At 38.9% G+C, this 23,587-nt stretch overlaps 1 protein-coding gene across 2 annotated transcripts in view; it reads left to right on the top strand.

Moving 5' to 3' along the window:
* The window catches only part of ptprn2 (protein tyrosine phosphatase receptor type N2), a 437,308-nt gene that overhangs the window by 247,468 nt on the left and 166,253 nt on the right, over nucleotides 1-23,587 (top strand). For both annotated transcript variants that reach the window (XM_061922231.1, XM_061922232.1), the window contains exon 11: nucleotides 14,675-14,739. In XM_061922231.1, the coding sequence (XP_061778215.1) occupies nucleotides 14,675-14,739 (65 nt within the window). The remainder of the gene's footprint in view (nucleotides 1-14,674; nucleotides 14,740-23,587) is intronic.

Here is a 23,587-nt window from a genome sequence, read left to right as displayed (position 1 = left end):
CCGAAATTTTTGTGTACCGTTACACCCCTACGTATAACACAATGACAATGTTCTATTGCTCAATTATTCTAACTTATTTCAATTATTGTGCAGAAATATGGGGAAATACATATCAGAGCAACATAATGCTTTTCGTTCTTTCCCAGAAAAGAGCAATTTGTATCATTTTTACAGCGGGATATAGAGAGCACACAAATCCACTCTTCATTAGGAAAGGATTATTAAAACTAAAAGACATTGTAGAATTGCATACTCTATTAGTGATGTTCAAAGCTAGAAATAAAGTTCTTCCGAAGGACTTACAAAAGTCATTTGTGTTCACGTCTGAAGATGAGAACCACAGAAGGCTTTATAAACATCCAAGAGTGCGAACAAATTTGAAACAAATGTGCTTGTCTGTTGCTGGTGTGAAAGCGTGGAATTCTCTAAACAAAGACTTAAAAAGCTGTAAGAATATCTTAGAATTTAAAAAGAGTTACAAAAAAAAGACAACAGGAATTATATCAAACTGAATTTTGATTTAGATTGGACTAGGGGTGTAACAGTACACAAAAATTTCGGTTGGGTACGTACCTCGGTTTAGAGGTCACGGTTCGGTTGATTTTCGATACAGTAAGAAAACAACAAAATATGAATTTTTTGGTTAATTATTTACCAAATTTGTAAACAATGGCTTTATCCTTTTAACATTGGGAACACTATAATAATTCTGCCCACGTTAATTTTTGCTCAGATTAAATAAAATGACAAAACTTTTCTTCTATATATAAAAAGTGCAACATTAAACAGTTTCAAGTCAACTCATCATGATTAATTTATCACAGCATTTGGGAAGCCTGTAGTTGATTTTTATTATGTAAATGTTATATTTTTATCAACATGTGATAGCAGAAACCCTGCCATTCAAAGCTTTTCTGTTCGTAAAACATACACACACACCACAAAATGAGCTAATATTACGCTAAAAGCTAATTAGCCTTCACCTCAAGCCAGAACTGCCAGCGAGCAGAGCTGCAGTTTAAGTTTCTAGAAGGTCAACGGGCTCACAGTGATGTTAGTAGTAGTTGCCTGGGAGGTGTTTATTATCATTTGGTGAGCGTACGCTGCCTTATGCTCACCTGCTAAACACCTACCTGCTCGACGCTGAAGCATTTACTACATGGGGTCTGAATACACACTGCTGATTGGCTGTTACCGCTATATGTGTAACCAATCAGATGGTTGTGTGTGTGGGACAATGCTGGGTGCTGAGACAGAGGCAGAAGAAGCAAAGCAGCTTGTTAAGACTTTAGCATAGAAACTCGTTGGATACACCCCCGTACCGAACCGAAACCCCCTGAAACGCTTCAATACAAATACACGTACTGTTATATGTTTAAAGGAAAATTAAAAAGTACGTTGGAAATCCGGTGTTGGTGGAGGGAACAGTTATAAAGTCATCTAAAGTATTTTTTGTTAAAAAGGGCGCAGATAAATATAAGAATAGTATTCTTCCATCTGCTACTTTCTGATCATGGAAATGTATAAGCAACAAAAAAAATTAAAGCTGCAAGCAGCGATGGACGGGACCGACTTTTGCTGGTGTTTCCTGCCTTTACCCATTCAACATATCTTTACCTGCACATTACCTACCTTCCCTGCATCCTGGGGTCACACTGGTGCTTCTTTCTTTCACCCATACATGCTGGTGCTTCCTGCCATCACCCAGACAACATATCTTTACCTGCATATTACCTACCTTCTCTGTATCCTGCAGTCAAACTGGTGCCTCCTTCTTTCACCCAGTTAACATATCTTTACCCGCACATTACCTACCTTCTCTGCATTGTGTGGTCACGCTGGTGCTTCCTGCTTTTAAGCGGCCATCTTGACGGCAGCAGTGCAGCAGCATCAGCGAAGAAGTTATTTGAAGGCTCATAAAATCAAAACCGGAGCAGTTAGAAAAACCCTTTGTGCAACTTTTAATCAGAAGGGTTCAATCTCTTTCCTGTGCGAGTTTGAAGCCGACACAACAAACGCGCTCAGAGGAGATAATGTTTGATAAAAGGTGACCTGTTTTTACAAATGATTTGTTTTGAAGGGGTAATTGCCAACTTTTTGTTGATTTTTGCTGAAGGATGTCAACTAATCAAATGTAGGACTAAGTGAGACCTACATAGAGGTTTTGGTTTCACGTCTCTATGACATTCCTACCGGAAGTTACAAGCAGTTTTGTCGGTTTTCTTCCTAGGAGCAGTTTTGTCTGTGTTTTATTTCTAGGCGGCGCTAGAGCGAAATTTTGAGTGTTGGGGTTTGTTTGTTTTTACTAGATGGCAATTTTTGCCAGTTTTGATGTGTGTGTTGAGTTTGGTGAGTTTTGAAGCATTTTAAGGGGGTCAAATTACAGCTCAAATAGGCTAAAATGACATTTTTTTAGGAAACTTTTGTTTTGAAGGGGTAATTGCCAACTTCTTGTTGATTTTTGCTGAAGGATGTCATTTCATGAAATGTAGGTCTAAGTCAGACCTACATAGAGGTAATGGAAGTTACAATCAGTTTTGTCTGTGTTTTTTCCTAGGGGGCGCTAGAGCGCAATTTTGAGTGTTGGGTTTTTGTTTTTTTTATTAGATGACAATTTTCGCCAGTCCTGATGTGTGTGTAAAATTTGGTGAGTTTTGAAGCATGTTAAGGGGGTCAAATTACAGCTCAAAGAGGCTAAAAGGACATTTTTTAGGAGACTTTTGTTTTGAAGGGGTGTTTGCCAACTTCTTGCTGATTTTTGCTGAAAGATGTCAACTAATGAAATGTAGGACTAAATGAGACCTACATAGAGGTTTTTGTTTCATGTCTCTATGACATTCCTACCAGAAGTTAAAAGCAGTTTTGTCTTTTTTCTTCCTAGGAGCAGTTTTGTCTGTGTTTTATTTCTAAGGGGCGCTAGAGCGCAATTTTGAGTGTTGGGTTTTTTTTTTTATTAGATGGCAATTTTCGCCAGTCCTGATGTTTGTGTAAAATTTGGTGAGTTTTGAAGCATTTTAATGGGGTCAAATTACAGCTCAAAGAGGCTAAAATGACTTTTTTTTTTAGGAATTTTTTGTTTTGAAGGGGTGTTTGCCAACTTCCTGTTGATTTTTGCTGAAGGATGTCATTTCATGAAATGTAGGTCTAAGTCAGACCTACATAGAGGTAATAGAAGTTACAAGCAGTTTTGTTTGTGTTTTTTCCTAGGGGGCGCTGGAGCGCAATTTTGAGTTTTTGGGTTTTTGTTTTTTTTATTAGATGGCAATTTTCACCAGTCCTGATGAGTGAGTTTTGAAGCATGTTAAGGGGGTCAAATTACAGCTTAAAGAGGCGGCGGTATAATAATAATAAAACCTTATAAATACAATAGGGTCCTCTGTCCCAAAGGGACACCCGGTCCCTAAAAAAGAAAGTGTCAACTGTACTTGACATGTATGTATACATTTTCATGAAAGGAATACAAATAAATGATGATGATGATGAAGGGGTGGGATCGGCGAACATTTAAACATTGGATTTTTATTGCTTCCAATAATAACATCGCTTATCCGTCATAAAAATGAACATATATATTCATGACGTTAAGCTCTGATGACTTCATGATAATCACTGTTGGACTCCATGATGGGGGGGGGGTGTTGGCAGCATATGGCGGAGAAGCGGCGCCTTTTAATCAAATTACGTTGTCACAGCAGATAATGGCGCAGAGCAATTTAAAGGTCGTGTCAGATTTAGCTGATGTTTATGGGCCTGGGTGTCTGATATTTTCACTCCTGGCGGCGCACGTGGGGACGGAAGAGAGCGATGATTGAAATGGCCTTTTTCCTCCTCCGCCTCTTCACCAAGTCCTTCATGAAGTTTTCAAGTGTTGCGGAACCCCTCGCCGTTCGCCCGGGTGATTTGTCAAATGCGCTTGTGATTGAAATCAAAGTAGGGAAGTTGTTCAAGTGACGGATGCCATCGAGTCGCCGGCTGGCGACAAAGAACGTTCTCACACGCACTAAAACAGTCCAATTCCTGGAATAATGTGTCGGGCTCTAATTCCCTTTTTGAGGACGTCCCTGGTTAACAGAGCATGGCAGAGAAAGCATCCTGGGTGCGGAGGGCGATGTACCGAAGGATTTACCCAAAACTACATTTAGTCGCAGAGACCGTTCCTATAATTTATGACAACCGTGGATACGATGAACCGGTAAATCCAATAACTGTAGATTGACAATTGTACACACCCCCTTTCCATATGAGTTGGGAAATTGTGTTAGATGTAAATATAAACGGAATACAATGATTTGTAAATCCTTTTCAACCCATATTCAATTGAATGCACTACAAAGACAACATATTTGATGTTCAAACTGATTTGCAAATAATCATTAACTTTAGAATTTGATGCCAGCAACACGTGACAAAGAAGTTGGGAAAAGTGTCAATAAATACTGATGAAGTTGAGGAATGCTCATCAAACACTTATTTGGAACATCCCACATGTGTGCAGGCTAATTGGGAACAGGTGGGTGCCATGATTGGGTATAAAAACAGCTTCCCAAAAAATGCTCAGTCTTTCACAAGAAAGGATGGGGCGAGGTACACCCCTTTGTCCACAACTGCGTGAGCAAATAGTCAAACAGTTTAAGAACAACGTTTCTCAAAGTGCAATTGCAAGAAATTTAGGGATTTCAACATCTACGGTCCATAATATCATCAAAAGGTTCAGAGAATCTGAAAAAAATCACTCCATGTAAGCGGCATGGCCGGAAACCAACATTAAATGACCGTGACCTTTGATCCCTCAGACAGCACTGTATCAAAAACCGACATCAATCTCTAAAGGATATCACCACATGGGCTCAGGAACACTTCAGAAAACCACTATCACTAAATACAGTTGGTTGCTACATCTGTAAGTGCAAGTTAAAGCTCTACTATGCAAAGCGAAAGCCATTTATCAACAACATCAAAAAACCCGCCAACTTCTCTGTGCCTAAGGTCATCTAAGTTGGACTGATGCAAAGTGGAAAAGTGTTCTGTGGTCTGACGAGTCCACATTTCAAATTGTTTTTGGAAATATTCGACATCGTGTCATCCGGACCAAAGGGGAAGCGAACCATCCAGACTGTTATCGACGCAAAGTTCAAAAGCCAGCATCAGTGATGGTATGGAGGTGCATTAGTGCCCAAGGCATGGGTAACTTACACATCTGTGAAGGCACCATTAATGCTGAAAGGTACATACAGGTTTTGGAACAACATATGCTGCCATCCAAGCGCCGTCTTTTTCATGGACGCCCCTGCTTATTTCAACAAGACAATGCCAAGCCACATTCAGCACGTGTTACAACAGCGTGGCTTCGTAAAAAAAGAGTGCGGGCACTTTCCTGGCCTGCCTGCAGTCTAGACCTGTCTCCCGTCAAAAATGTGTGCCGCATTATGAAGCAAAAAATATGACAGCGGAGACCCCGGACTGTTGAACGACTGAAGCTCTACATAAAACAAGAATGGGAAAGAAATACACTTTCAAAGCTTCAACAATTAGTTTCCTCAATTCCCAAACGTTTCTTGAGTGTTGTTAAAACAAAAGGTAATGTAACACAGTGGTGAACATGCCCTTTCCCAACTACTTTGGCACGTGTTGCAGCCATGAAATTCTAAGTTAATTATTTTTTGCAAAATAAAAAAAGTTAAGAGTTTGAACATCAATTATCTTCTCTTTGTAGTGCATTCAACTGAATATGGGTTGAAAATGATTTCCAAATCATTGTATTCTGTTTATATTTACATCTCACACAATTCCAAACTCATATGGAAACGGGGTTTGTATAAAACCGGGGCAGGTTCACAGGATGTTGGAGCCGGTCGCTCTCCTCCAGCTTTGGTCCTAACGAGTAGAATGTGTTTCCATCTAAAGTGTCCTCTCCCACACATCCATGGGAGAGTCCGCCACTTTGATCGGCCAGGAAATACTGACCTTTCGCCGTGTTTGCTCGGCCCGCGACGCCCGCTTGTCAGTCAGCGGCGCGTGTTGGCGCCCGGCTAATCTTCGGCGGTTTGACTGGTGATGTGCTGCCTCCCCAGGGGGGGTTGGGGGGGTCCTCATTAGCGCTAAAACGCCGTGTGACCTTTTCAGCATCTTTGCTCCTCCCCGCCACCTACGCCCTCACCCAGCTGGGCCCAATTACCTTTCTCATTACCCCCTCCTAAACAGCAGCAGGACCACGCAGGTAGCTATCTCTGGCAGCCAATATGTCCGCGGCTAAACACGGGGCGGATAACATGGAATTAAAATGAGCTTCATCTCCGAGACACGCAGGTTGAAGACCGGGCTCCTCTCGCTAATGGCACATTTTTCCCTTCCTCTTGTCTTCTTGACTTATGTGGCATTCCAATTTAGCAGCCGAGCACACCTTTTAATGTACGTTCGACCTTTCCCCGCCATTTTGCCGCCGCTCCCTTTCTCGTCGACCCGTCACGAAGCCCAAAATATCAGCCGCCACGTGACGAGATGATAGGATGATCAATGTTTCGTTAATAACCGCAAAGACAAGATGGATGATTATTAGGCTGACCATATTCTGAAATCCCAAAAAGAGGAAACATATATGCGTGGTGAAAATTTGCCGATGATACTCGAACTTGCTTTATAAATAATATATTTATTTAAATCGGTGCGGCGTCTTCAGTAATACGGACGTTGTACCGATCCGTTGTGGTGAAGAAGGAGCTGAGCCGGAAGGCAAAGCTCTCAATTTACCGGTCGATCTACGTTCCCATCCTCACCTATGGTCATGAGCTTTGGGTCATGACCGAAAGGATAAGATCACGGGTACAAGCGGCCGAAATGAGTTTCCTCCGCCGTGTGGCGGGGCTCTCCCTTAGAGATAGGGTGAGAAGCTCTGCCATCCGGGAGGAACTCAAAGTAAAGCCGCTGCTCCTTCACATGGAGAGGAGCCAGATGAGGTGGTTCGGGCATCTGGTCAGGATGCCACCCGAACGCCTCCCTAGGGAGGTGTTTAGGCCACGTCCAACCGGTAGGAGGCCACGGGGAAGACCCAGGACACGTTGGGAAGACTATGTCTCCCGGCTGGCCTGGGAACGCCTCGGGATCCCCCGGGAAGAGCTAGACGAAGTGGCTGGGGAGAGGAGAGTCTGGCCCTCCCTGCTTAGGCTGCTGCCCCCGCGACCCGACCTCGGATAAGCGGAAGAAGATGGATGGAGATGAAATTAAGCATTTTTTCTCCTGTGTTGGCGCTAGGGATGTCTAAAATGGGGTCCCAGGGACCCCATCAAGTCATAAAAATGGGGTCCCACAGTCAATTATTGGGGTCCCACTTTTTTGTAAGCGTTTTGAAAACAAATGATAAATGTATTTTTTATCCTGTTGTATCTCACATTCTATATCGTGTTTGAAAAAAGGTTAATTCATTTAAAAAAATAATACAAAAACAAATGTGTATACATATGTAAATACAAACATTTATTCACTTTCTTCTTTCCTTCATGGATCTCAACTTTACCGCTGCTGGTAGTTTTTCCTATGTTTTTATTTAATAAGTTGTAGGTGTATTTATTTCAGTATAAAAGTGTAAAAAGTGTTTCGCTTGGGTCATGAAGTGATGATAATGGTCTGCCAGGGCATACATACATTTTATATTTAACGCTTAAATCTCTGGAGTCTTACACTCACCTTAGTGTTTACCCGGCAAAACTCGAACCAACACTTCCTGTCAATAGCGTCACTTCCCTAACTTCCCCGGAAGTCCCGCCCCCCGACCAACGCCATTGGCTAACACCCCGTAGCCAGCCGCTACAATATTTACAGCTAGTGTGATGTTATGAGCCAGGGAATAAAAGGACTACACTACCCAGCATGCAACAGGAGTGACGAGCATTCGCGGTAGCCCGGTAAAGGGGGGGAGGTGTGTCGCCATGACAACATCTCGTATGTTGTGATATGCACGTTCTGAAAGTAAACGTTAAGAACTCAGCCAACATATACACGCAACCCTAATTCAAAATGCCGGACATTTGACACATTTTTTGAAAAACGCCCGGACACGCCGGACAACGCCGCAAATGGACTTGTCCGGGGAAAAGAGGACGTACGGTCACCCTATGATTATTCCAAAAGTAGTGCGCTTAATTAGGTGGAATGTTGCATACGTTGTGGCCTAAGTCAGTGGTTCTTAATCTTGTTGGAGGTTCCGAACCCCACCAGTTTCATACACGCATTCGCCTAACCCTTCTTTTGTTCTTTTGATTTTCCTCCATACGAACGGCTTGTCGGCGCATTCACATCATTTATGTGGCTTTTACACACACATAAGTGAATGCAAGCATACTTCATCGACAGCCGTACAGGTCACACTGAGGGTGGCCGTATAAACAACTTTAACACTGTTACAAATATGCACGACGCTGTGAACCCACACCAAACGAGATAACGAGATGATAGGATGATCAATGTTTCCCTAATAACCGCAAAGACAAAATGGATGATTATTCCAAAAGTAGCGCGCTTAATTAAGTGGAATGCCGCATACGTTGTGGCCGAAGTCAGTGGTTCTTAACCTTGTTGGAGGTTCCGAACCCCACCAGTTTCATACACGCATTCACCGAACCCTTCTTTTGTTCTTTTGATTTTCCTTCATACGAACGGCTAGTCGGTGCATTCACATCATTTATGTGGCTTTTACACACACATAAGTGAATGCAAGGCATACTTGGTCAACAGCCATACAGGTCACACAGAGGGTGGCCGTATAAACAACTTTGAAATTGTTACAAATACGCACCACACTGTGAACCCACACCAAACGAGATGATGAGATGATCAATGTTTTCCTAATAACCGCAAAGACAAAATGGATGATTATTCCAAAAGTAGCGCGCTTAATTAAGTGGAATGCCGCATACGTTGTGGCCGAAGTCAGTGGTTCTTAACCTTGTTGGAGGTTCCGAACCCCACCAGTTTCATACACGCATTCAACGAACCCTTCTTTTGTGAATTTTTGTTTTATTTTTTTTCAAATTCAAGGCAGTTATGTTTTTTTTTCATTATGTACAAAATTAATCTTGCATGAACTCACAACAAATGACACAACAGCAAATCATATGGAAACAGGGTTTGTATACGCCGATACGGAGACGTTTTTATCCAAACGATGACTCCATACTTGCCAACCCTCCCGATTTTTCCGTGAGAATCCCGAATTCCAGTGCCCCTCCCGAAAATCTCCCGATGCAACCATTCTCCTTTAGCGTCCTCTACAACCTGTCGTCACGTCCGATTTTCCTCCATACGAACGGCTTCTCGGTGCATTCACATCATTTATGTGGCTTTTACACACACATAAGTGAATGCAAGGCATACTTGGTCGACAGCCATACAGGTCACACTGAGGGTGGCCGTAAAAACAACTTTAACACTGTTACAAATACGCACGACACTGTGAACCCACACCAAACGAGATGACGAGATGATGGGATGATCAATGTTTCCCTAATAACCGCAAAGACAAGATGGATGATTATTCCAAAAGCAGCGCGCTTAATTAGGTGGAATGCTGCATACGTTGTGGCCGAAGTCAGTGGTTCTTAACCTTGTTGGAGGTTCCGAACCCCACCAGTTTCATACACGCATTCACCGAACCCTTCTTTTGTTCTTTTGATTTTCCTTCATACGAACGGCTTGTCGGTGCATTCACATCATTTATGTGGCTTTTACACACACATAAGTGAATGCAAGCATACTTTGTCAACAGCCATACAGGTCAAACTGAGGGTGGCCGTATAAACAACTTTAACACTGTTACAAATATGCACCACACTGTAAACCCACACCAAACGAAATGACGAGATGATAGGATGATCAATGTTTCCCTAATAACCGCAAAGACAAGATGGATGATTATTCCAAAAGTAGCGCGCTTAATTAGGTGGAATGTCGCATACGTTGTGGCCAAAGTCAGTGGTTCTTAACCTTGTTGGGAGTTCCGAACCCCACCAGTTTCATACACGCATTCACCGAACCCTTCTTTTGTGAAAAATAAAATGATTTTTTTTTCAAATTCAAGACAAAGTTATATGGTTTTTTTTCATTGTGTACAAAATGAACCTTGCATGAACTCACAACATATGACACACCACCAAATCATATGGAAACGGGGTTTGTATACGCCGATATGGAGACGTTTTTATTTACACGATGACTCCATACTTGCCAACCCTCCTGATTTTTCTGGGAGAATCCCGAATTCCAGTGCCCCTCCCGAAAATCTCCCAGGGCAACCATTCTCCTTTAGCGTCCTCTACAACCTGTCGTCACGTCCGATTTTCCTCCATACGAACGGCTTGTCGCTTTTACACACAAATAAGTGAATGCAAGGCATACTCACACTGAGGGTGGCCGTATAAACAACTTTAACACTGTTACAAATACGCACCACACTGTGAACCCACACCAAACAAGAATGACAAACACATTTGGGAGAACATCCGCACTGTAACATAACACAACAAATACCCAGAATCCCTTTCAGCACTAACTCTTCTGGAATATACAATAAACACCCCCGCTACATCCAAACCCCGCCCCCCTAAACCACGCCCGCCCTTCTCCACCTCAACCCCCACCTCCCCATCTCCCGAATTCGGAGGTCTCAAGGTTGACAAGTATGGATGAGTTACCATGAATTGATTAACTTGGACCCCGACTTAAACAAGTTGAAAAACTTATTGGGGTGTTACCATTTAGTGGTCAATTGTACGGAATATGTACTGTACTGTGCAATCTACTAATAAAAGTTTCAATCAATCAAGCAAAAAAGGGTGTGTCTTGACTGGCTCCGCCGAACCCTTGAGGCCGACTCACCGAACCCCTAGGGTTCGATCGAACCCAGGTTAAGGACCACTGGTCTAAGTGGAATTGCTAGGCTGGATTGAAATACTAATTAAAGAGCCCCCGTGGCCGGTTTGGAGTGCGAGGTGAGGTTAGTCTCAGCAGGGTTATTTGCATCGCCTGCGTCCAAAGAAATGAGCTCTGACAGACACGCTCACATGCTAACAAACTACATTCAAGATGCCGCACGCTTTATCATTTCAAGGTCTCTTTCATTTAGTTTTGAAGGTGTTTGCATAAAAGGTGGGAAAAAAAAGTGTGCGATGGTGAACGTTTCAAAGCGTTCGCTTGCATTTACCGTATTTTACGGATCATAGGGCGCACTGTTGATGAATGGTCTATTTTTTATCTTTTCTCATACAGTGGGGCAAAAAAGTATTCAGTCAGCCACCGGTTGTGCAAGTTCTCCCACTTAAAATGATGACAGAGGTCTGTAATTTTCATCATAGGTACACTTCAACTGTGAGAGACAGAATGTGAAAAAAAAATACAGGAATTCACATTGTAGGAATTTTACAGAATTTATTTGTAAATTATGGTGGAAAATAAGTATTTGGTCAACCATTCAAAGCTCTCACTGATGGAAGGAGGTTTTGGCTCATAATCTCACGATACATGGCCCCATTCATTCTTTCCTTAACACGGATCAATCGTCCTGTCCCCTTAGCAGAAAAACAGCCCCAAAGCATGATGTTTCCACCCCCATGCTTCACAGTAGGTGTGGTGTTCTTGGGATGCAACTCAGTATTCTTCCTCCTCCAAACACGACGAGTTGAGTTTATACCAAAATGGATACATGGATGATACAGCAGAGGATTGGGAGAATGTCATGTGGTCAGATGAAACCAAAATAGAACTTTTTGGTATAAACTCAACTCGTGTTTGGAGGAAGAAGAATACCGAGTTGCATCCCAAGAACACCATACCTACTGTGAAGCATGGGGGTGGAAACATCATGCTTTGGGGCTGTTTTTCTGCTAAGGGGACAGGACGATTGATCCGTGTTAAGGAAAGAATGAATGGGGCCATGTATCGTGAGATTTTGAGCCAAAACCTCCTTCCATCAGTGAGAGCTTTGAATGGTTGACTAAACACTTATTTTCCACCATAATTTACTAATAAATTCTTTAAAATTCCTACAATGTGAATTCCTGGATTTTTTTTTCACATTCTGTCTCTCACAGTTGAAGTGTACCTATGATGAAAATTACAGACCTCTGTCATCATTTTAAGTGGGAGAACTTGCACAATCGTTGGCTGACTAAATACTTTTTTGCCCCACTGTATATAAGGTGCACCGGATTATCAATCAATCGTCAATCAAATATGACTTGTATAGCCCTAAATCACCAGTATCTCAAAGGGCTGCACAAGCCCATCCCAGTCGCTATCTAGTGAGAGCTGAAGATCCAGGCCAGATGAAGCCATCAGGACCAAATCATCTGCAAAAAGCAGAGACCTAATCCTGCAGCCACCAAACCAGATCCCCTCAACGCCTTGACTGCCCCTAGAAATTCTGTCCATAAAAGTTATGAACAGACTCTGTAACAAAAGGCAGCCTCGGCGGGGTCCAACCCTCACTGCAAACGGGTCCGGCTTACTGCCGGCAATATATATCATATAATAAAATCCCCTGAAGAACAGGCTCGTCATCAGTGACAACAGGCTAGTAGGGATGAAATAGCATCTGTGTTTTTTTCTGGACCTAACGTATATTCCACACTCCACCCTAGTATTGAGCACTGTATAATGGATAAACCACAGACACTTTGACTATAATATATACTGTATATATATATATGTATATATATATATATATATATATATATATATTTATGTGTGTGTGTATATATTTGTATATATATATTTGTGTGTGTGTGTATATATATATATATATATTTATATGTGTGTGTGTATGTGTGTATTTATATATGTACATATATATATGTACATATATATGTATGTGTACATATATATATAAATATATATATATATGTGTGTATATATGTGTGTATACATGTATATTTATATGTATATATATTTATAGATGTATATTTACATATATGTGTGTGTATATATGTAAATATATATAGATGTGTGTTTGTATATATATATATGTATATATGTGTGTGTGTATATATGTATATGTATATATGTATATATATATATATATGTGTGTGTATATATATATATATACATGTATACATATATGTGTGTGTATATATATATATATATATATATATATGTACATATATATGTATATGTGTACATATATATATATATATATATAAATATATATATATGTGTGTATATATATATATATGTGTGTATATATGTATATTTATATGTATGTATATTTATAGATGTATTTTTACATGTATATGTGTGTATATATATGTAAATATATATATATATATATGTGTGTGTGTATATATGTATATATATATATATATATATATATATATATATATATATATGCACAGCTTCACGGTGGCAGAGGGGTTAGTGCGTCTGCCTCACAATACGAAGGTCCTGCAGTCCTGGGTTCAAATCCAGGCTCGGGATCTTTCTGTGTGGAGTTTGCATGTTCTCCCCGTGAATGCGTGGGTTCCCTCCGGGTACTCCGGCTTCCTCCCACTTCCAAAGACATGCACCTGGGGATAGGTTGATTGGCAACACTAAATTGGCCCTAGTGTGTGAATGTGAGTGTGAATGTTGTCTATCTATTTGTGTTGGCCCTGCGATGAGGTGGCGACTTGTCCAGGGTGTACCCCGCCTTCCGCCCGATTGTAGCTGAGATAGGCGCCAGCGCCCCCCGCGACCCCGAAAGGGAATAAGCGGTAGGAAATGGATGGATGGATGGATGGATGGATATATATGCACATATATATGTATGTACATATATGTATATATATTTATGTGTGTGTATAAAATATATATGTATAAATCTATTGTGTATATATATGTGTGTATATATGTATATTTATGTGTATTTATATTCATAGTTGTGTATTTACATATATGTGTGTATATATATATGTAAATATATATAGATGTGTGTGTGTATATATATGTGTGTGTATGTATATATATGTGCATATATATGTGTGTATGTACATATATGTATATATATATGTGTGTGTGCGTGTATATATAAAATATATATGTATATATGTATATTAATGTGTATGTATATATATATATGTACATATATACATATATATATATTTATGTGTATATACATTATTGATTATTGCGCTTTAGCATTGCAGAAACATGAGTTTAAAAGTTAAAGTACCAATGATTGTCACACACACACTAGGTGTGGTGAAATTTGTCCTCTGAATTAGACCCATCCCCTTGATCACCCCCTGGGAAGTGAGGGGAGCAGTGGGCAGCCGCGGTGCCGCGCTTAGGAATCATTTATGGTGATTTAACCCCCAAATCCAACCCTTGGTGCTGAGTGGTAATGGGTCCCATTTTTATAGTCTTTGGTATGAACTCACAACCTACCGATCTCAGGGCAGACCCTCTAACCACTAGGCCACCGAGTAGGTCATTCCACTTTGGACGAACACTGAAGTGACGGCACTTTCTGCGTGGGCCCGTCGTTCCCGGGTGATCACTCTGACATCTGACTCACGGCGTTGCATCATCATCCTCGGTTTCACTGACCGCTGGCTCCCCTGCCAGGAAGTAGAACATAAATCAATCAATAGTGTTACTTTGTCATCTTCTGCACAAACTCATCAACGCCTCCGCTTTTGTCTTGTGTGTGCAGTGCAGCGGAAGCAGCAGCTGGAGAAGGAGACTGGCCTGAAGATAGTGGAGGCTGGTGTCAGTGACGTAAGTGTGTGTGTGTGTGTGTGTGTGTGTGTGTGTGTGTGTGTGTGTGGACTTGGATGTTAGTGCGCCGTCTTTCAGCCGACGGCGGCGTGAATTCCTTTTGTTTTGGCTCACCTGCAGCTTCATTTGTGCAGCCGCACGCCGTCTTCTTGAGAGGCAAATGTATTCCGGACACATGGCCGCCTAAGTGTTTGTCTGTGATTGCCTTCCAGCGTCTTCATTTCCTTTCAGCGCCGTTTGTCGCCATGGTGAATAAAAGGCAACGAGGCCGTCTGTAGAACCTTGAATGCACGGCGGCGACTCCGTCCGGATTATGCGTGACATATCCATCGGGCGAAAATGAAAGGGCGGACAGGAGGACCCTCAGAATGATCCAGATGAAAGGAGAGGAGATGTGTATTTATCCAAGGCTGATAAATATTCATATGTGTCAGAGTAAGGATCTAATCAAGCAGCCATTGATGCGTCATAGCCTTCCATGCTTGCTTAGTAAATGAGTTTCTCCCTGCAAACGACACACACAGCCTTAGACCCCTGAGCCGCCCTGATCACCAAGCATGCCGGGAGCTAAATGCATGGCGGGACCGTTGCCGTTGGCAACAACCGTCACCCTCTGCTCTATAGACCAGATTATTTTGTCGCGTTTGTCCCTTATGGTGTCAGCCTTTCTTTTCCCATCGCCAAATTCTACTCTCCTCTCCGTTGTGTCTCCATTAGTCAACGATTGTCTTAACGATTGGTCAACTAATTGGAGAAAAAAAGCCTACGCATATTTAATGGCCCTAAATTTTCCATCGGCTTCAAAATGCAGCTCATGTTATTTCAGGCATGTGTTTACTGACAACGAAGATGACTAATTCATTCATAAATGTTTATTTATATTGTAACTGTGCTGCTCATTTAGCTGCTCAAAAAGGTTCATAATGTCTTCTTATTTATACATATTTTTTTTATTTTCTTGTTATAGACCATATTTTCAGTATATTACATGGAATTTTTTCCTCATTTTTAGGTATATTATTACCATATTTTCGATATACTAGATGGAATTTTAACCTTATTTTGAGGAATGTTATTACCATATTTTCAGTATATTAAACAGAATTGTTACCTTATTTTTAGGTATATTATTACCATATTCTCTGTATATCAGATGGAATTTTAACCTTATTTTGAGGTGTATTATTAACATATTTTCAGTACATTAGATGGAATTTTTACCTTATTTTTAGGTATATTATTAGCCATATTTTCGGTATAATACACAGAATCTTTACCTTATTTTTAGGTATTTTATTACCATATTTTTGGTATATTAGACAAAATGTTTTACCTTTTTTTATGTATATTATTACCATATTTTCAGTATATTACATGGAATTTTTTCCTCATTTTTAGGTATATTATTACCATATTTTCGATATACTAGATGGAATTTTAACCTTATTTTGAGGAATGTTATTACCATATTTTCAGTATATTAAACAGAATTGTTACCTTATTTTTAGGTATATTATTACCATATTCTCTGTATATCAGATGGAATTTTAACCTTATTTTGAGGTGTATTATTAACATATTTTCAGTACATTAGATGGAATTTTTACCTTATTTTTAGGTATATTATTAGCCTGGGTTCAAATCCAGGCTCGGGATCTTTCTGTGTGGAGTTTGCATGTTCTCCCCGTGAATGCGTGGGTTCCCTCCGGGTACTCCGGCTTCCTCCCACTTCCAAAGACATGCACCTGGGGATAGGTTGATTGGCAACACTAAATTGGCCCTAGTGTGTGAATGTGAGTGTGAATGTTGTCTGTCTATCTGTGTTGGCCCTGCGATGAGGTGGCGACTTGTCCAGGGTGTACCCCGCCTTCCGCCCGATTGTAGTTGAGATAGGCGCCAGCGCCCCCCGCGACCCCAAAAGGGAATAAGCGGTAGAAAATGGATGGATGGATGGATTAGCCATATTTTCGGTATAATACACAGAATCTTTACCTTATTTTTAGGTATTTTATTACCATATTTTTGGTATATTAGACAAAATGTTTTACCTTTTTTTATGTATATTATTACCATATTCTCGGTATATTACATGGAATTGTAACCTTACTTGGAGGTGTTTTATTAACATATTTCGGTCCATTAGATGGAATTGTTACGTTATTTTTAGGTATAATATTACCATATTTTCGGTATATTAGATGGAATTTTAACCTTATTTTGAGATGTTTTATTAATATTTTTTCAGTATATTAGACAAAATGTGTACCTTATTTTTAGGTATATTATTACCATATTTTTGGTATATTAGACAAAATGTTTTACCTTCTTTTTATGTATATTATTACCATATTCTCAGTATAATAGATGGAATTTATACCTTTTTTTAGGAATATTATTGCCATCTTTTCAGTATATTAGACCGAATGTTTACCTTATTTTTAGGTATGTTATTACCATATTTTCGGTATAATAGAATTTGTACCTTATTTTTAGGTATATTATTACCATATTTTTGGTATATAACACAAAATGTTTTACCTTCTTTTCATGTATATTATTACCATATTCTCAGTATATAAGATATAATTTTAACCTTATTTTGATGTATATTATTACCATATTTTCAGTATATTAGATGGAATTTTTACCTTATTTTTAGGTATATTATTGCCATATTTTCGGTATATTAGATGGAATTTTTTACCTTATTTTTAAGTATATTATTACCATATTTTATGGTATAATAGTTGGAATTTTTACCTTTTTTAGGTATATTATTGCCATATTTTCGGCATATTAGATGTAATTTTCACCTTATTTTTTGGTATGATATTACCATATTTTTGGTGTATTAAACAGATTTTTCACCTTATTTTTAGGTACATTATTACCATATTTTCGGTATAATAGATGAAAGATTTACCTTATTTTTAGGTATATTGTTACCATATTTTCGGTACATTAGATGGAATTTTTACCTTATTTTTAGGTATAATATTACCATATTTTTGGTGTATTAAACAGATTTTTCACCTTATTTTTACCTTATTTTTAGGTATAATATTACCATATTTTTGGTGTATTAAACAGATTTTTCACCTTATTTTTAGGTACATTGGTACCATATTTTCGGTATAATAGATGAAAGATTTAGCTTATTTTTAGGTATATTACCATATTTTCGGTACATTAGATGGAATTTTTACCTTATTTTTAGGTATAACATTACCATATTTTCAATATATTAGATGGAATTTTAACCTTATTTTTAGGTAATTTATTAACATATTTTCGGTATATTATACGGAATTTTTACCTTATTTTTAGGTACATTATTACTATATTTTCGGTATACTAAACAACATTTTTACCTTATTTTTAGGTATATTATTACCCTATTTTCGGTATATTGGACAGAATTTTGACCTTCTTTTTATGTATATTATTACCATATTTTCGGTATAACAGATGGAATTTTTGCCTTTTTTAGGTATATTATTACCATATTTTTGGTATATTAGACAGAATTTTTACCGTATTTTTAGGTATATTACCATTTTTCGGCATATTAGATGGCATTTTTACCTTATTTTCAGTTATATTACCATATTTTCGGTATCTTAAATTGAATTTTTACCTTTTTAGATATATTATTACCATATTTTGGGCATATTAGATGGAATTATTACCTTATTTTTAGGTATAATATTACCATATTTTCGGTATATTAGATGGAATTTTTACCTTATTTTTAGGTAATTTATTAACATATTTTCGGTATATTAGACGGAATTTTTACCTTATTTTTAGGTACATTATTACTATATTTTTGGTATACTAGACAACATTTTTACCTTATTTTTAGGTATATTATTACCCTATTTTCGGTATATTGGACAGAATTTTGACCTTCTTTTTATGTATATTATTACCATATTTTCGGTATAATAGATGGAATTTTTGCCTTTTTTAGGTATATTATTACCATATTTTTGGTATATTAGACAGAATTTTTACCGTATTTTTAGGTATATTACCATTTTTCGGCATATTAGATGGCATTTTTACCTTATTTTCAGTTATATTACCATATTTTCGGTATCTTAAATTGAATTTTTACCTTTTTAGGTATACTATTACCATATTTTGGGCATATTAGATGGAATTATTACCTTATTTTTACGTATAATATTACCATATTGTCCGTATATTAGATGGAATTTTTACCTTATTTTAGGTACAAATTCCATCTAATATACCGAAAATACAGTCTGATTACAAGAACATTTGAAAAATGCTCATTCAGCTGCTCAAAAATTTTCATGTCTTCTTATTCATATATATTTTTTTAAATTGTCTTGTAATCAGACCATACTTTCGGTATATTAGATGGAATTTTAAACCTCATTATAGGTATATTATTACCATATTTTTGGTATATTAGATGGAATTTTAACCTTATTTTTAGGTATAATATTTACATATTTTCGCTATATTAGAATTTTTACCTTATTTTTAGGTACATTATTACCATATTTTTGGTACAATAGATGGAATTTCCAGGTGGATAAGCTCAACCAAAAGTATTCCTTACATCAGGCGCACCTGGTTATAAGGCGCACTGTCGAGTTTTGAGGGAAAAATTTAAGTGCACCTAATAGTCCGGAGAATACTGTATTTAATAATCTAATGATACCTGCGTCTTGGTAAGTGTTTGTGTGTGGTTTGCGTTTGTTAGTGTCTTTTTTTTCCGGCATTGCAAATTGAGGCTGTTTTGAAACGTACTTGAGTTGATGTAAACAAAGTTTAGCTGGCTGACTTTGGCTCCGCTTTAAATACTCGCGCCTCACAGATCTACTTCCGTAAAATGAATGAGCAAGTATCGGACATGAATGAGCAGGTATCAGACATGAATGAGCAGGTATCGGACATGAATGAGCAGGTATCGGACATGAATGAGCAAGTATCGGACATGAATGAGCAATTATCAGACACCTCGGTCTCCTCGGACGTATCCCCGCTCATCCATGCGGACTGGACACTGGCCGAGTTAGCGGGCGGCGGAGAGCGGTTGCTTTGTTGGGTCTGCTCTCGTCTCTGGCCATGCTCCTCCCACGATGGCGTGGAATACCACAGAGGCCACCACAGTGTATATGTTTCTTTCACTTTTTATTCATAGCTGTATGTAGAAGAGACTAGTTGCATCAGCTCTGCTCTTTCAATGTCTTTAATGTCCTTTGTGTTCTTTGATGTTTCCCTCTTCCACACATGTAAGAGGGGTGTGTGCTATGGCTATGAGTATTTTTTTCCCTTGGCCTCAGTCTGGACCTCCTATAAGGGGCCCAGGCTAAGACTGATTTTTTTTTCTCATCACAGTGTATATGTTTTTGGGTTGTTGTCTTTGTTTTACTTTTGTAGCTGTGTGTAGAAAATAGCCGGTTGCATCAGCACTGCTCTTTTTAATGTCTTTAATTTCCTTCTGTGTTTGATGTTTACCTCATGACTATGAGGTTTTTTTTCTCTCTTTAACCTTAGTCTGGACCCTCTCTCCAGGGCCCAGGGTTGGACTTACTTTTGTAGCTGTGTGTAGAAATGGCTGGTTGCATCAGCGCTGCTCTTTTTAATGTATTTAATGTCCTTTTGTGTTTAATGTTTCCATCTTACACACATGCTTATGTGTGCTATGGCTATGAGGGTTTTTTTCTCTCCTTGACCTCAGTCTGGACCCCTTTTCCAGGGCCCAGGGTTGGACTTACTTTTGTAGCTGTGTGTAGAAATGGCTGGTTGCATCAGCTCTGCTCTTTTTAATGTCTTTAATGTCCTTCTGTGTTTGATGTTTCCTTCTTTACACACATGCTTATGCATGCTATGGCTATGAGGGTTTTTTTCTCTCCTTGGCCTCAGTCTGGACCCCTTCTCCAGGGCCCAGGGTTGGACTTACTTTTGTAGCTGTGTGTAGAAATGGCTGGCTGCTTTAGCGGTGCTCTTTTTATTGTCTTTAATGTCCTTTTGTGTTTGATGTTTCCCTCTTACACACATGCTTATGTGTGCTATGGCTATGAAGTTTTTTTGTCTCTCCTTGACTTCAGTCTTGACCCCCTCTTCAGGGCCCAGGGTTGGACTTACTTTTGTAGCTGCATGTAGAAATGGCTGGTTGCTTTAGCGCTGCTCTTTTTAATGTCTTTAATGTCCTTTTGTGTTTGATGTTTCCCTCTTACACACATGTTTATGTGTGCTATGGCTATGTTTTTTTTTCCTCCTTGGCTTCAGCCTTTACCTGTTTCTTACCTTTTTTGTAAGGAGCGCTGGAGGTTGGCAGACCCGTCAGCGATCCTGTTCTGTCTCCATGTAATGTTTAATCCTGTTCTGTCTCCCTGTATTGTTTGTCTCATCTTGAATAGGATTGTGCTAAAAATTGTAATTTCCCCTCAGGGATTAATAAAGTATTTCTGATCTGATCTGATCTAAAAAAAACAGGGTCCGCTTTGCAAAATGAGCAAGGTTTTCGTGTTTTTGACAAGAATGGGTGGAAATATCCTTACACTTTACATGTTAGCACTGGCCAGATTTTCGCGAGTGATGACGTCACGACTATTGTCGACAACTTTTATTGTAAATATCGAGTAATCCTTGCAGCCCTATTCCATTAAGTCAGGGGTGTCCAAAGTACGGCACGGGGGCCATTTGGGGTAATTTTTTAACGGCCCCACAGCACATTCCAAAAATATGATAAAAAAACACAAAAAAACACATTAAAAGTGGTATAAAAGAGCAAACAGGTGAAATGTAACAAGAAAATGTTACAATGTTGACCCTAATAACACAAATCTGTGTTTCTTTCTTTCAAAAATAATAATGAATAAAAAAAAATGTTATTATGAATTATTTACCTATTCAATGCTCCAATTACGTCACATTAAATATTCCACTTTGAGATATTTTTGGGGGAAAATGTTGCACATTTTTAGTTTGCCATATAAAAGACTAAGTTGTATTTTTTTTTTAAAAAGGGCCTTAAACAAACAAACAAACAAGAGACATAATAAACAACAATAAAAGTTATAATTGACGGATCGATCTGAAGTTGATCTTGAGACTATTGTGTAAAAAGTTTTTAAAAAAAATGTGCGATTTATTTTTTTTAACACTTTACTGAGCATGACCCTTTTGGATTGTCAGAGTTAGTTGGTGACGAACCCCAAGATGCAGAGAAAGAGGCAGGCATTGAGTAAGAAAACATGGTTTTAATTTACACACTAAACAAAAGAAGCTTAGCATGGAAGCTAGCAAAAACAAAAGGATCTAGCGTGGAAGCTAGCGGGTAGCGAGCAGGAAAACAGAAGTCATTACTTGTAGAATGAAAAGAAAACGGAAGCAGGGAACAAAAGACAGTAAGCTACAAACAGATACCGAAATATAGCTTGATGAAACGACACGACAGGAGCGACAATATGGAAGTGACATCGACAATAATCCAGCACCAACTACAGGAGAAAACGGGTGTAAATAGGAGAGGGCTGATTGACACCAGGTGCCAATGAACCGCAGCTGAGGGGACACAGCACTCAGGGAGAAAGAAAGGAAACAGACAAAATAAGAGCGCTGATAGGAACTAAAGACAGGAAATACTACACACACGCAGAGGAAAAACTAAAACACAAATAAAATGTCAGGGGCAAGCCTGACATGGATCCCCAATAATTTTAGTGGGACTTTGTTTTTGTAGTGCAATTGCTCAGAAAATAATAATACATTTAAAATCAATGTTGTTATGAGTTATGTTATGAGCTCCAGTTGAAATATTCCACTTTAAAATTGTATTGGAGGAAAATGTTGCATATTTTGTGTTTTTTCCATTAAAAAACAGGGTTTTCTTTGACAAAAAGGGCATACAACTTAAATCTTAAAAAAAAAAAAAAAAAAAATTATATTGACAGATAGACCTAATGTGGATCTAGAAATTTAAACTTTGAATAATAATGATAATAATAAATAATGACACATTTTTAATATTTTTTTTAACTAAACCCCTTTGTGGTCCCGGGGATCAAGCCTGAGTGGAGGCCTAAATGTATAATTTTTTTACATATTTTGTATTGGTTTTTAAAATGAAAAAAATATGAAATTGGCCCCTGCTTGCTTTGATATTTCATTGTGCGGCCCTCAGTGGAAAAAGTTTGGACACCTCTGCATTAAGTTATGTGATTCAGACTTTCCTCCAATTTTTTTTTTTTTTGCTTAATTAATTTTTTTTGTTGTCGTCTCGCACTTAGGCGGCGCCGGCGCAGGGCCGTGTTTGTCATATCGAGCCTATTTGTAGATAATTAGCCGCAATAATAGCCCCTCTGCAGGAGCGAGGCGGGGGGAGGAGGGGGAAAAAGCCGCCTTCCACCTCATGGGGAGAAAATCTGTGCCTCGACTGGTGTTTGTGGAGATGCATTTTGAAGGAAGTGCAACACAGACGGCTCTCTCTGGATGAGGGGCAGAGTTGGAGGAAATAATAGCTTTTAACAGGAGGGCCTGTGGAGTAGCCCCTTCAAACACATTTAGCCTAAAAGGTATGAAACCAAAAGCCGGTTTTTAAGTCAATTTGCTGTAAATTGACCACGGTTATGAGTGACTGCATGCTTTTTACCTGTTAGCGCAAAAATGGAAATGTGTTGGTTAAATTGCTCGGCGAATGCCTAAGAGGGAGACATTAAGTAAAGTATTAGCTTTAGTGCACACTGCCGGAATAAAAGCGAGACCGTTACTAAGTCTTGTCCCTGGCAACTCCCCCTTGTTCCATTTCTGTTCAAGAGGCGACAAAATGACAAAACAGCTTAGGAAAGATTGGCCAGATAGCGAC

The sequence above is a fragment of the Nerophis ophidion genome, linkage group LG15 (assembly GCF_033978795.1).
Source record: "Nerophis ophidion isolate RoL-2023_Sa linkage group LG15, RoL_Noph_v1.0, whole genome shotgun sequence".
NCBI lineage: Eukaryota > Metazoa > Chordata > Actinopteri > Syngnathiformes > Syngnathidae > Nerophis > Nerophis ophidion.
Note: the sequence above shows the minus strand (reverse complement) of the source record. Positions and strands in the feature narration are given on the sequence as shown.